At 36.2% G+C, this 15,127-nt stretch overlaps 1 protein-coding gene across 7 annotated transcripts in view; it reads left to right on the top strand.

The window, feature by feature from the left end:
* Window positions 1-14,929, top strand: part of kif1a (kinesin family member 1A) — a 30,689-nt gene extending 15,760 nt beyond the window's left edge. For 3 of the 7 annotated variants that reach the window (XM_015372538.1, XM_015372532.1, XM_015372537.1), the window contains 25 exons: window positions 37-215; window positions 386-523; window positions 611-729; window positions 824-909; window positions 1,035-1,170; window positions 1,395-1,590; window positions 1,809-1,899; window positions 2,012-2,130; window positions 2,237-2,292; window positions 3,138-3,246; window positions 3,384-3,450; window positions 3,545-3,629; window positions 3,752-3,857; window positions 4,099-4,122; window positions 4,245-4,359; window positions 6,588-6,721; window positions 6,838-6,899; window positions 7,030-7,175; window positions 7,766-7,957; window positions 8,057-8,128; window positions 9,817-9,926; window positions 10,148-10,267; window positions 10,504-10,696; window positions 10,804-10,922; window positions 11,986-14,929. In XM_015372538.1, the coding sequence (XP_015228024.1) occupies window positions 37-215; window positions 386-523; window positions 611-729; window positions 824-909; window positions 1,035-1,170; window positions 1,395-1,590; window positions 1,809-1,899; window positions 2,012-2,130; window positions 2,237-2,292; window positions 3,138-3,246; window positions 3,384-3,450; window positions 3,545-3,629; window positions 3,752-3,857; window positions 4,099-4,122; window positions 4,245-4,359; window positions 6,588-6,721; window positions 6,838-6,899; window positions 7,030-7,175; window positions 7,766-7,957; window positions 8,057-8,128; window positions 9,817-9,926; window positions 10,148-10,267; window positions 10,504-10,696; window positions 10,804-10,922; window positions 11,986-12,043 (2,832 nt within the window). In that variant the 3' untranslated portion in view covers window positions 12,044-14,929. The remainder of the gene's footprint in view (window positions 1-36; window positions 216-385; window positions 524-610; window positions 730-823; window positions 910-1,034; window positions 1,171-1,394; window positions 1,591-1,808; window positions 1,900-2,011; window positions 2,131-2,236; window positions 2,293-3,137; window positions 3,247-3,383; window positions 3,451-3,544; window positions 3,630-3,751; window positions 3,858-4,098; window positions 4,123-4,244; window positions 4,360-6,587; window positions 6,722-6,837; window positions 6,900-7,029; window positions 7,176-7,765; window positions 7,958-8,056; window positions 8,129-9,816; window positions 9,927-10,147; window positions 10,268-10,503; window positions 10,697-10,803; window positions 10,923-11,985) is intronic. The other 4 variants (XM_015372539.1, XM_015372535.1, XM_015372533.1 and 1 more) reach the window with 3 other exon arrangements.
* Window positions 14,930-15,127: the final 198 nt, after the last annotated feature.

Genomic DNA, 15,127 nt, shown 5'->3' with positions numbered 1-15,127 from the left:
CAGACATGTGGTCCATATTGTGTTGTATTTCCACAGGTGCAGTTCCAGTTCGTCCTGCTGACAGACACTCTTTATTCCCCGCTGCCACCTGACCTGCTGCCTCCCAGTGTGGCTAAGGAGAGAGAGAGGCGATCGTTCCCTCAAACTATTGTAGCTGTTGAAGTGCAGGATCAGAAGAACGGCGCCACTCATTACTGGACTCTCGAAAAGCTCAGGTAACAACAACGTAGTATTTAAAACATTTTGAGCTCTTTCATTCCTCTCTTACACTGACTGTTACTGAATTTAGAGTAAACTTTTGATCCTATTAATCATCTTTTTTGTTTATCAAACAAATGGTTTCACCAATATTCAGCTTTTTTTTGTTTTATGGTTCCCCCTGCAGGCAGAGGCTGGACCTGATGAGAGAGATGTATGACCGAGCTGCAGAGCTGCCCAGCAGTGCTGTGGAGGACTGTGACCATGCTCTAACAGGAGGGGACCCCTTCTACGACCGCTTCCCCTGGTTCCGTCTTGTTGGAAGGTTGGTTATCATACAAGCAAAGATAATATCCTGCTGTCTAACCTGTAGCTCTGCCAACCAAAAACCTGTCATCACTCCTCTACTTAGGGCTTTTGTGTACCTAAGTAACCTGCTGTATCCGGTGCCGCTGGTTCACCGCGTGGCCATCGTCAGCGAGAAGGGAGAGGTCAAAGGCTTTCTCAGGGTGGCCGTGCAGGCCATATCAGGTAGACACAAAATGCTATGTTAGCAACATTAGATGAACTGCGTTAAAACAACTGAAATGCAGGTATACCAATCTGTGGTCTGTTATATTTTAAGCTGATGAAGAGGCCCCTGATTATGGATCCGGAGTCAGACAGTCAGGCACTGCCAAGATCTCCTTTGAAGACCACCAGTTTGAGAAGGTATTTTGGAGGATTTACAGTTTTGTTCTTTACATCTAGTAGAAAATAAATAGCATACATACTTCTGACAGTGAATGTTAAATCTAGGAAAAAGAAAACCTTGCAGCAACAGTACCTTGTTTTAGTTTCAGATTGAGTCGTGTCCTGGTGGTATGTCACATTCCAACACCTCTCAGGAGGAGCTGAGAATTGTGGAGGGAGAAGGACAAAACGTTGAAATGGGAATCTCAGCAGATGAAGTGAACAACAACACCTGTGAAGGTGAGCAGGCAGTAGGTCTGCCCGGCAAATCTTTCAAAATATTATTTCAAAATTTTGTGCAAAGAACAACAAACAACAGTTTTACCAGACTCCCAAAGTCCAGCATCTAATAGTTTTCATTAAAACAACCAATGCTTTAAACACATATTGATATTTTGTTTACCTCTGTTTCTTTCAATAATTGAATGTATTAAATTAAAAGCAGTTTGACACGAGTTTCTCAGTATCTCTGTACCGTGCAGCCACTCACGAGGCCCCTCACAGCCCATCGAAGAGTTTAGGTCTGGATCTTCCCCTGGAGCTGTCTCCAGAGAAAGCTCTGTCCCACTTAAAGATCGGCAGCACCTTCACCTTCAGAGTCACCGTCCTCCAGGCCTCCAGCATCTCAGCAGAATATGCCGACATTTTCTGCCAGTTTAAGTGAGTTTAAAGGTGGTTTTAAGGAAACATCTACTGGATATAGTTGTTTTTACTGTATTATGTAGAACTGTAATGATTGCTGCTGACATTTTAATTGTTTTTAATCAACTGATCATTAAAAAAAAACAAACAAATACTGTACAAATTGTTGAATTTGGTATACATAAATTAGCGGTCGTAGTAATTTCTTTGAAAATATGCTTGATTTCACTTTTCAGCTTCATCCATCGCCACGATGAAGCTTTTTCAACTGAGCCACTAAAGAACACCGGCAGAGGGCCTCCACTCGGATTCTATCATGTACAAAATGTAAGCAGCCAGCAATCAGTTAGAACCCATCATCAAAACCGATTGGTGCCTCTGCACAGTAGCAGCTCTCTAGAGGGTCTACTTGAATGTAACTTCCTCTCTGTTCTATTAGATCACTGTGGAGGTGACCAAGTCTTTCTTGGAGTATATTAAGACTCAGCCTATCGTCTTTGAGGTGTTCGGACACTATCAGAAACAGCCTTTCCCTCCATTATGCAAAGATTTGATCAGGTCTGGAATAATGTTGGCTCTTCTAAAATAGCAAACCAACATGCATCGTTGTTGAAGCAATTAAAATATTTATGTGATAGATTCCTTTTTTTTTTTTTTTTTTTAGTCCTCTGAGACCCTCCAGGAGGCAGTTTCCACGTGTGATGCCTTTGTCCAAACCAGGTCAGTAGAAATTATCAACAGGGAACACAACTCATTAATTCATCTACATTAACATATTTCTTCATTCTAAACAAAGCACAGAAATAAGCTGTCTGAAATCTTGCATAACTTTAGGCAAAAATACCCCCCCCCTCCTTTTTTTCTTTTTAAAGAAAAGTATTTTGCTGTATCCTTATGCCCCTATGACCAAATTTAATTCCTTAATTTAAACGTTTTTGCAGATCTTTTTTCTTGAAATGGTTTAAAAGAAGTTATGTTTTTCTCATTGGATTGGATTTAATTTAATATTCTATTGGATTAAATAGTCTATTGTCAACAGCAGTACCCAGTATTCTTCCTTCAAATAATAATTTAATATTTGGTGCAGTGTTTTATTACCTAATTACCCTTATTTTAAGGTATCTATATTATAACTGCTGACAAAAGTAGGACCAAGAAGATTAATGTGAATAAAGCAACCTTGAGTCATCTTAAGTACAACTGAATTATTCAGCCTATTCCTAATTTTAGTAATTTTTAAGAATAAGTTGTAAACCAACAATGTTTTTTTTTTCGTCAACGTTTTTTTTTTCTGCATGTCCTTTAACGATTGATGATATAGTTTTTCTGTATTTTTAAAACAAAATTAACAAGTCTTAATGTAAAATTACGATCCCAATAATAGGTTATTGGTGTGACTCTTTATTCCCTGTAAAATAATAAAAATGCTTAAACTACTAAGAAAGGTAAGTGTATATGCAATGTTTTAGGTATGTAGGTATGATATAGATATGACCAGGATATCAGAGGGGGTATATAAAAAGTCAAAATCTGTGTTTTGTTTTTGTTCATGTTGATCTGTTTAGTGCCAGCCACCAAGCTCAGCACGCTGACTCGCTCCACCGCTGGACCTTGTCATGCCAAATATGATCTCATGGTCTTCTTTGAGATCTGTGAGCTAGAAGCTAATGGAGAGTGAGTCCTGCCTATTTATTCTTACTCACTTTGAATGTTGAACAGAAATCAGATAAAGAGTTCTGCAGAAAACACGTCACCTACTTGTGCATATATTCAGATGTAGTGCATTTATGTCTTTGTTGTCTCCTTTCTAGCTACATCCCAGCAGTTGTTGATCACAGAGGCGGGATGCCGTGCCATGGGACTTTCCTCTTACATCAGGTCCATTTTCTTTATATTTCACCGTCATGTTTCCACCTACATATGATTTTTATTGTCATTCAACCATTTTTCCCATCATCCTTTGATTGCACAGGGCATACAGAGAAGGATTAGAGTCACTATTGCTCATGAAACAGGAAATGACATTGAGTGGAAGGAGGTGAAGGAGCTGGTTATTGGTGAGTGGTGTCTTGGATCAAGTTAGTTCAGTAAAAAAAATTTAAAAGAAATCCTAAAAAACTATATCAAATCAGCAAAGAAGCTTAAAAGAAATGTATTTTATTGTGATTCATCATTACAGGTCGCATTCGAAACACACCAGAGGCTGACGAGACCATCATAGACCCCAACATCCTCTCCCTCAACATCCTCTCCTCCGGATACTTTTGGCCAAAACACGATGACAAGTATGACTTTCCCCAATCTTATGTCGCCCGCCCATAACAACTGGTTTTGTATTTTCTTTTGCAATATTTTTTTGTGAGGATGGTTGTTTTTTATTTTTGTATTTATATATACACTACCGTGCTAATATGAGCTTTTATTTTTTAGCTATTTACCAAATTTGCTGAGTTTTAAATCTTAGCAGCTCCAGTGGAGTAGTTTTTAATTTTTATCCTATTTTCTCTTTTTTTTCTTTAATGGCAGCGTTTCATTGGGAGTTGATCATAGGTATAAGAATGTTTTTAATGTATTTATTAAGATTGTTTTTTTTATGACAAAATACGGCGAGTCATTTGAAAGACTGCATTTTTATTTTTAAAAATTGTATAAATTTTTTTTTGTTATCGCAGAACCTTCTATCGATTTGAGGCAGCATGGGACAGCTCCATGCACAATTCTCTGCTTCTGAACAGGGTCACCCCATATGGGGAAAAGATCTACATCACTCTCTCTGCTTATCTGGAGGTAATATAAGTTTGGAAATGCTCTGAAAATGCTGCTTTAGGTTAAGTCTCTTTTTAGAAGGCATCAGCAAGTATAGGAACAAACATAACAATGTTCTTCTAACATGGTAAAAAGTCAGTTTTCCAACGATAAGGTAGTTTAAAAACCAAGTTACCCTAAAAGCAGTGATTCCCAACTGGGGTACTCATACCCCTAGTGGTCCGTGAGTGCATTGCAAGGCGTACATGAAAATATTTAATTTATTAGGTAGTAAAATAAAATAGGGCTGGGATGTGTTTTGGTTTGTGAGGACCCAAGTAAAAAATAAAACAAGCTTTTATCAACCAAAAATTTATTTTTTCTTAAATTCACCTTCAGCTGTGAAACCCATCAAAACTAATCAGAGGAACAAATGTAAAGAACAGCCTGGGATCTGCTGTTTTTCACTGAGCTATCAGAGCTCATCAAAGCAGCTCAGGTATCTTGATGAAAACAAAGTAAAACTAATTAAGTCAGTCTGACTTGAATTGTTTATTTTATTCCCAATTCATCAAGCTAAAATGTGATTATAAGGAAGTTACTCAGAAGAGCTCCTATTTTGTAAATACAGGTTTATAATATGATTTTATTTTGTATTTAGTTTGATTCCTTACTGACTTCCAGGCAAAATATTAATGCTGTTTTTTTTTTTATTTGCAATAGAAAGCATAAAATTCCTAAGAATTAAATGCTCAAATTAAAAGATAAAAAATCTCAAGATAAAAATCTTATATGACTTGAAATTATTTTTAAATTAAATAATTTCTCAAATTGGTGGATAGCAAATAGTTGTCAAATGATCAAATGTTACAGTAAATATGTTAGGTTTGGTCTTGTTTGTTCCAACTAAGTGTGTTTAAATGAACTTTTGTTGGCTGAGGCTGGATCAATCTGCCTGTGGGGTAGTATGATCAAGGATCAGCAAGCGGTGAACAAAAAAAACCCAGCATCAGCCACCAGTTCCAGATTCCTCTGAGGATTTTATTTGGTACTTTTAACTCTGACGACCATCCCTCTAGCTTCCCAAAACTCACTGTTTTTATAACAAATTGGCAACACACCTGCAGTTGAGTGGACCAAACCACAATTAAACACGTAAAAAATAATAAACAAAATCTAAAAGGACAAGCAAGAACGAAATTATTAATCTAAATTACAAACTCATCTACATAATGGTAATTATGATAATACAAAACTCAAAAAGTTGCTTTAAAGAAAATAGTAAAATAAAAAAAGGCAAACTCATTTTACAATTTATTCATAAGAAATGTATAAATTGTGCAATGAATGTTTAATACATTTTTTTTAAACCCCCTCTCGCCTCTAGGGGGTGCTCCAACACCCCCACTACCCGCGGACATCTTCAGCCATTTTAGCAGGAAATACTGTGACGAACAATAGTGAATAAAAAGGAAAACAAATACCATGAATATACCATGAAACAAAATACACAAGTTCAACCAACAGTCCAGAAGTAGAAGCTTTAACCAAAAGATAAAAATAGATGGAAACTGCAACATAATGCTAACACAAACAAACACGGGCTAGTAAGTGAAGCCAAGTTGCAAACTAATGATTAAATTTAAGCATTATGATCAGAAATAAAAATAAGGGTAATGGTGAACACAAACTGAACCACTTTGGCACATTACCAGATGAGCAGCAACTGCTGAGTCAGTCATATCTCTGCAAAGAAAGGCATAAACTTTTAATCTTGTGTCAGTTATACTGAAGCTTCTAGAATGCCACATTCCTGTGCTTTACAGTATTTGTAGTTGGACTCATGATCAGATAGGGAACCCCCGACTAGCTTTTGCAAAGGTATACTACATTTTTCAATAAACTCTTGACCACATAGCATTTCTCTACTATAGGTGAAGGGAAGGGAAGTAATATCTTCATGGAACATCTCCCCAAATCATCAGAACTAGTCCTTTACTAGATGTAATAGGTGGGGCTCCTTTAGATTTTGAACAATGATTGTTCATGTGTTTTAAATAAAAAAACTTTTAAAAAACTTAAGTAAGGTTGGTATTGTGTAAATGAATTATTTTAAAATTGTTTTTTTTATTTATATCCATGCCAAGTTGTTATAGCAGATGGCCCCCCATTTTTACATATTTATAGCATTTTGTTAAAAAGGGAAACCAGATGCTCAGTAGTATATTTTCTGTCTTATTAATAGTCCCTTTATTTTATTATATGTATAGATGGAGAACTGCACTCAGCCAACAGTTATCACCAAAGATTTCTGCGTGGTGTTTTACTCCCGTGACACAAAGCTGCCAGCCTCCAGATCCATCAGGAACTTCTTCAGCACTGGCTGCCTCAGGCCCTCGGAGAGGTAGACATGCATAAACAGCCCAATTAGCCCTATCCTTAAATTTAAATGTCTCAATCGTAGCTTCTATGACATCTTTGTCTGAGATGTTGACTCTTTTTTTTGTTTTGTTTTCTCAGTAATCGTGTCACCGGGGTTTATGAGGTCACTCTCTGCCATGTTGCTGACAATGGAAGTCCAGGTAATTGGTGAATGGACGAAGAAAAACCTTAAAGAAAATAATAAATAACAACAAGAATTTACATATTTAATACTTTTATAGATCTGGATGGACAAAAAAAATGTTTTTATATATGAATTCTCTCTGTCAGGCATGCAACGTCGTCGTCGGCGGGTGCTTGACACATCAGTGGCGTACGTGCGAGGGGAGGAGAACCTGGCGGGTTGGAGACCCCGAAGTGACAGCCTCATTCTGGATCATCAGTGGGAGCTGGAGAAGCTCAGCTTACTGCAGGAGGTCAGTTTATAAACCAAATGCCATCCAATAAGACAAATAAAAAAATCAGAAAAAAGAAATTGCTATTGGGTTACCTTTTATGTATTCTAACAGCCTGTAGAGGAACATTTTTAAGATAGTAATGAAAGTCCTTCTAATGAAGTTTTAAAAACTGTAGTCTGTGGTGTATATCTTACAACAACGGAGTGAGCATATACAGGAGTGATCAAAGATTCAACAAATATATATTTTAAATGGGGAGCACCTTGATACATGAATGTAATATTATGTTATAACCTCACTGGGAAACATTTGCATTATTATTATTATCTTTAATGCTTTTGATGTTTTAGTTACAGGATTTTAAACTGGTTTTAGTATTTATTTCATTTGCATGCTTTAATTACTTGTCTTTTTTTTGTCCAACTATATATGTTAATAAAAATGTTTAAAAGGAAAAAAACAAAACAAATTAAACATGCTTTCAATAATTATGTCTAGAACATATCCTTTGATATGTGGGTAGAGGTTGCTTTTCAGACAATTCTTTAACTGAAGAATTTAAGTCTTATATCCACTGGAATTATATGGTTTGTCTCTGTTTGTTTTAGGTGGAGAAGACAAGGCATTATCTCCTGCTGAGGGAAAAACTAGAGGCAACTCTTCAAGCAGGGCAGGACGCGCTTTACAAAGGCAGTGACATTTGTGACTTTGCAAAGAGCCCAGTACTCAGCAACAGCCCGAGTGGTACCCCCTCCACTCCTGACAGCCCCAACCAGAGGCAGAGGGAGCTGGCTGCTAAGGTGATTGCAATAGCTTAAGTTAACCTCCTGTTATCCTCTGGCCTTTTTGCATCCTGTTATTTAATAAATGCCTTTTTTCTTTTACTTTCTTCTTCCCAGTGTCTGCGTCTGCTGATGCACACATTCAACAGAGAGTACAGCCAGGTGAGCAGCAGTGCCAGTGAAAGCAAGGTGAGCCCCAGCCTAGGCCCTTTAACCCGACCCCTTATATCTTCATCTTTACTAATATCTCAGCTAATCGTTTGATTCCTTTAATCAAATCTGGCTTTAACACTTGCTTACATTTACTATATGTAGCTCTATTAAAGGAACTTTTTGTTCTATCGAATAAGATTGGGTAGAGCAATCAGAGCTAACAGCTATTGGAGAACTAGGTGGTAAATCCACACTAGGCATTTCCTTAAACCTGAAATATGTTCAGGCCTGGTATCAATACAGCACACAGATCACTGGACTTGCAGGCTGACTAGTTTTATCAAATCCAGCATGATTTTTAGTGAAAAATATCAACTCTCTCCCTTTTAGACACACTCTTTACCTCATCTATATATGTACTATTAGAAAATAGAAAAAAAAAAAAATCACAGCAGCTGCATGGGACCTTGGTTTACTTTTTTAATTGCTCAATCATCTGTCTCACCACATTTCTGTAGGATGTAATCTTTGCTTTAACTATTTTTTTTATGTGGTTCAGACTTTTCATTTTAACAAACCACTTATTAAAATAATGCCTACCAAACTGGAAAAATATGCAATGACTAGGATGCATGTCAGCTTAAATAGTACAATGCATGTGTAGCACGCGTGTATCTACATGACTGCACTGAGTAGCTGTAAGATAGGGAGCTGTTAGCTGTTTTATTTATTGTTTTTCTGTAATTATTCTCAGAATTTACACCACAAATATTATTAATTTGATTAATTGTTAGTTAGGCTTTGGAAATACATATTTTACAGAAATTATATTCCTAATATGAACTACTATATTTGAAAACTCTTGCCAATACATTACTAAAATATTAAACTCGGCAGAAATCCCTCCTATTTGGTTCAGTCATCTCACCGTAGTCCCTCTAAGCTGCAGTTTAACCGGTGAAGTTCACCTCAAGCAGAGTGTACATGAGTCTGAGCCCCAGTCTCTGACATTTCTGTACTGTTCTTTTCAATTAGTTATTATTATAGAAATCACATGAAAATGGAGTGATATCAATAAAAAGGTGTATATTTCAGTGTGACCTGTTGTATGTATATGAGGTGTAAGATCAAAAATAAAACCTGTATAAGTTAAGATATGCAAAAAATAAAATAAAATATATATAGATATTATTAGTAACCTTAAACTAAAAAAAGAGAAAAGATTGATTTACTTGAGGGTCTCAAACCTGTGTCCTCAAACCTGTGTAAATGAGGCAGTTTGCTGTAATAGCAACATTGATTTCGTAGGATGTTAAATGAGCAGATTAGATTAGATTAGATTAAAAGATTAATTTTCTTTTGATAAAGCCTAATCTTTATTACCTTATCAACTCCTTTCCCCCCTAATTTCATCCCTATTTTCTCTAATTAATATTCTCAAATCTTTAGAGACTGTGAAGTTTCCACTAACCTAATAACACTATAAGCCTGCAAACTAAAACAAGGGGCTCTTAGATATGAAGACAAATTCCAGAACATTTCCTTCTATACATTATGGAAACTGACGAAAATCTAATTGAGATGTTCTCTGAATGCATGTCTCTGTCGTCCTTGTTTAAATGTTTGCTGATATGTTTTGTCTTTATCTGTATTTGTCCCTCCTTTGTTGCTGTTCTTTGTTTTCCTTCCTTCCTGTGTGTGTGTGTGGGGGGGATGATTTTTAGCTTTCAGAAATGTCGGTGTCACTACTGAGGGACTCCTGCTCCTCTGGCCTGAGCACACTTACTCCCTCCTCTACCTGCCCATCATTGGTGGATGGTCATTTTGACATTCGGTAAGTAAAATACTTAGGTATCTTTTCCAACACTTTGGAAAATATAGATTTTTGCTTCGTCTATAATTATTTTTTTTATTGATTCAATGATTTTGGATTAAAATGTTTTTTTTTCCCCTATTAGATTTTTTTTTCTGAAATATAAAAAAATAAAATAAATATAAAAAAACAGTCTATAGGCATAAGTGTAGCTTTTTTAATGAGTTGCTGTGGTCTTGTAGACTCACTGAAACAGGCTCAGGAGCATCAACACCAGACCTGGACCCTTTCAGCCCAGTGGACAGAAAGAAAGCTCTAAGAGGATACATCTTTGTTCCTGACATACAGGAGATCCGTGTTAGGTGGGAAAACAATCAGCCTTTAATTTGTTTTTATCACTTTGAAAAATATCCCATTTGTTATTAATAAAACTGTTCACCTATTTGTTGGATTTTCATAAAATCACACAATATATATTCCTCATGAGATAAAAAGTTCAAGATGTTGCTGTTACCTTTTGCCTTATATTTTTTTAGCTCTAAACATGTTTGCAAAATAGTTTCATTTTCTCATGTATTGATTTTCTTTGTACATTCAGCCCCATCGTGTCAAAGAAGGGCTACTTGCATTTCCTGGAGCCCCACAGCAGTGGCTGGGTGAGGCGTTATGTGGTTGTCCGCAGGCCATATGTCTACCTGTACCGTAGCGAGAGGGACAGCGTGGAGAGGGCTGTTATCAATTTATCGTCTGCTAAAGTGGAATACAGTGAAGATAAACAGACATTACTGAGGGTATGTTTAAACATTTATTTAAGAAATCAACTGTCTCAGTGTTAGGGTTTCACTGCTACATATAGGTGACTTTTAATAACCTCTCTTTGCATGTTTCACGTCTGCAGACACCCAACACATTCGCCGTGTGCACTGAGCATCGTGGGATACTGCTGCAGGCTGCCAATGACAAAGAGATGCACGACTGGCTGTATGCTTTTAACCCTCTGCTAGCCGGTACCATCAGGTAGGTGGTGGAAAATGAATAAAGTAGTCACAACCTTAAACTTTCTTTGGAGTTTTCCAAATGGTTTCCTTCACGTAACTCTAAAAATTAGAGTAAAATTTAGAAGTTATGTCTAAAATTGCATCAATAAGTATATATTTTCATTTTAATGTCCACTCTTTAGATTTTATGAAGTTTTAACCTGCGAGCATATTTACATATTATAGCCAATTTCAATTTCTTTTTAAGAACTAAATTATGCATAGATATTAGAACAACATGGGAGGTTTTGCTTATAACCTTCCTTCATGGCAAGGGATTGTTCATTCATATTGAGAGCAGAGGGGACATAAAACAATTGAAATTAACTATAATATACAGAGTTGTTTTTTTTTTTTAAATAAAGACACAAATATAACTGAAATTACATTGCTCAACTGTCTAAATGATTGAGTTCAATACAGTTAACATGTCCAGCAGTATAAAAAACTGTTTATGTGATTGTAGGGCTTAAGTTTTGAGATTTCTCCAAGGCTACAATCCAAAATCCACGATCCATGTATGGAGGACTTAGTTCTCGACATGAGCGAACCGGGTTCAAATCTGGCCTGTGGTTCTTTCCCGTATGTCTCTCCCCCTCTCTCATACCCCCTTTCCTGTCAGCCTACTGTTGAAAAAAAAAACAAAAAAAACGAGCCACTAGTGCCGTAAAAAATCAAAAAGAAAAAAAAAAAGGATGAAACCAAGAACCTTTCCTCTAATCCCAATTTTTTAAAACTTTAATCTGCTAAAGATTTTGCTCTCAGTTTGGAATACAGTTTAATTTTATCTAATTCTGCTCTGTATTTCCTCTGAATGAACCTAGCTAAATGAGTATGTTTCTCCTTCCGGAGTGTGACATGGCAGCCTTTTTATATTTACATTAACATTTTTTTAGCACTAGTTTGCAAACAGTAACTTCTGTGACATTGTATATGCCTTTCTTTTAACTCTTTGGAAATGTATTATTTAACAGGATAAGAAATGCTATAAACCAGTTAGATACTCAATACACATAATTTATAACTCTGCTTCCTTCCTTCAGGTCAAAGCTCTCCAGAAGAAAGTCAGTCCAGTCGCTCCCGGCTGCTCAGCGGCTCTAAAAGGTGAACCAGCCTTGAGGACAAACTGCAAAAGAACAAACAATCTTAAAGCTCATGTCAGCGTTCTGCTCTGATGAATGCAAACCTTACAGCAAATGTTTCCATAGATATGATGACCAGCGCTGCCCCATAACAAAAAAACATCCTTGGTCTGTTTTTGCAGTCCTCTCCTCCAACCATGCATGGTGTGCTCCCTTTTGAACTTTAGAACAGTTTATAAGGAAAACTAACCAATCAAACCTGATTATCAGCTTAGTTCTTCTGGATATTTGGGACTTATTCTGATTAGTTTTAATGTACTTGTAGGAATATGTTATCTGTAAGACTGCTAGATTGCTGTAAAAAGATGTGACCTGTTCCTCTTTTATCATTACTAAAAGTACATCCCTGTAGTAAAACAAACATTAACCACTTATTGTATCAGGAAGGCAAAGGAAAAGCATCAGACTGGATTCTTCTTTATGTAGACCTGTGTACAGTGTGGGGATGATAGCCTCATATACGTCATACTTATAGTGTAAAATACCTCAGTTTGGATCTGCTTGATGCAGCATGAAATTCTTCACTTCATAAACATCAGATGGCAAAGAGGGAAAACTGATTTTTCTAATTATTTAAGCTCAAAAGTAGCATGAGGACAGATATGTTAGGATGAAAGTGTGTTCTTCCTGTATCGTATCTCTAAGTAGTTCCATGAAAACTGGATTCATTGGCTAAACTAAGGCAAAATAATTCATTGTAAGGAGAGAGAACTGTTTCCTTTCCTTGCTTTTTTTTTTAAAGCACTCCCCATGATGTTGCTATTGTAAGTCTTCTGCAATGTTATTTATTTGTGACAAGACCACTAACAGTTTTGTTGCTTGGCACTTTATTGTCTATATATTTATGATTTATTGTTTTATTTAAACCAAAGCACCATTTTGCGTTAGATTATGTTTTGCATATATGTCAACGAGTGTGAATGGTATTATTTTAAGATGCACTTTTTATGTTCAGAAATTTAGTTTATTTTCTAATGTAGAAAATTAGAACATAACACTGAAGCTTTCATAATAAGCAAGAAACTAGAGAAAGATTGACTTAACTCTAAAGACAAATGGAAAGCTAAGATGATCACAAGCTGAATTTTATAAAATGTATTTTTTTGTGTGACTTTCACACATTTGTTTTCAAAGCTTACTGTCTTTTTAGTAAAGCTTCCCATTCAAATTAAGACAAAAATAACACCTCAGTCTAAGAAGTCCATACATTAAAACAAAGTATAACATTTATTCTCTGAGCAAAAACACCAACCCAAAGGACATAGTTTGGTGTATAAACATGGACCTTTAATTGGTTTAAAGTATCTTGCACCATATAGTGCCTCCTTTTTTTCCACCTTACTTCCTCTTCTTCCTTCCCCATAACCTTATATAGCAGCGCAACATCTAATGACAAGTGATTAAAGTTAAGCTTTCACATATATTAGCATTATCTGTAATATTTTGTTTTTCTTTGATTTTTCAAGTCTGCTTAATATCAATTAACCTCTAAACACTGAACAAGCTGACAATGTTGTCTTTATAAGCGGACCTACTAGATTTAAAGCCACACTGCAGCCTAAATATCAGTTATCTAATACATGATTAGCTGCTGTAGTAACTAATTTTAGGTTGAGAGATTCTTTATTGTTAGTGTGACCATTTTGTATTGTACCAAGAGGGCCTAGTGAAAGATAAGAATAAAAACATGAGAGGCCAAAATGACAACCTATAATGGCATTTATTATTGCAGATGATATAAAGCACCTCTCTGATCACAGCTCTGGTCAGCCAGCCAGTCTGCCTTTTCAGTGTAGCTCTTGCTTTCCTTTTTTTCCTGCCAGGACCAGACTGTGGGCAAACTTGACTTATAGCCAGTAAACAAGTGACTGCGTGCAACAGGCCAGCCAACCTGTTGAGCAATGCAACCTGACACTGTGAAAGTCAAAGTCTACCTGGTCGTGTTTTAAAATATATGGTGCCACTGAGCAAACATTCTGTTTGGCATTTTTATTTTTTTGTGTTGTCTATCGAATGATGAAATTCAGCTTTTTGGAACATAGGATGTTCTGCATTGCCAATTTATATGCACACAATGCATCTTTAATGATGCATTGTTCACTGTTTTATTATTGTCATAGTCTTTTAAAAAGAAAATCAAACGAACAAACGAACAAAAACCCGCCACACAAGTACTTATTTTCCAAGTAGGCAGCTTGCATTGCATCTAGTTCAAGTAGCTAAAGAGTTTCATGTTAAAATTTCTGAGACAATTCTGAAACTGTTAAATTTCTTATCCGGCTTGCTTCATATGTCATGGTTTTGGATCAAAGCATGCTGGTCTTGTTTTCTTCGTTGAATCCTGTCCTTCTCTCCTGCCTTACAACTTGCTAATGACAACAGCTTTCCATTCCAGAAGTGCTGCTTGTAAAGTATTGTTATTCATGATCCTTGTAACAATTAACTGGAACCCTTCCTCTTGGCTCTGTCTTGTATATAAATTGAGATTTCCTTTTTGGGTCTCATCACACAGATAATCCATTTTCCTGTGTTTTATGATGAAAAAATATGTCTCCCTCTTTGTCAAGTATCCCAGCAGAATGAAAAGTACAGATCAGGGATCTGTTTTGCACCTGTTCACTCAGTGTGGATGAGGTCTTTATGTTAATACTGGGAGGTGGTCCAAGATTAGTGCACTTGCTTGGAATCACTTGACAAAAGCAGAGACAGGTCTCAGCCTAAACACAGTGCTCACATTTATCTTTTGAGTGTTCTCCAGTTCTTTCTCATGTCTGTGGACACATAACAACTATTGTCAAATAAATAAAATATGGCAAATAAATAAATAAATGGGTGTTAAAACTTGTGCAATATGTGTGTCTGATATTTTTTGTCATTTTTTCAAGTTTATATTCACACTTAATGAGGAAAATTTAAAGAATAAGGACATTTTAATATTTTTCAAGTCCAGAGTTCCTAACAGGTCAAAATATGGTCTCTTGCACTTTCAGTTTTTTTACTCCAAGTAGATACTGTGGATAAACATAAAGTTATTTACCAAGGC

Source organism: Cyprinodon variegatus, unplaced genomic scaffold (assembly GCF_000732505.1).
Source record: "Cyprinodon variegatus isolate N-32 unplaced genomic scaffold, C_variegatus-1.0 Scaffold73, whole genome shotgun sequence".
Taxonomy (NCBI): domain Eukaryota; kingdom Metazoa; phylum Chordata; class Actinopteri; order Cyprinodontiformes; family Cyprinodontidae; genus Cyprinodon; species Cyprinodon variegatus.
Note: the sequence above shows the minus strand (reverse complement) of the source record. Positions and strands in the feature narration are given on the sequence as shown.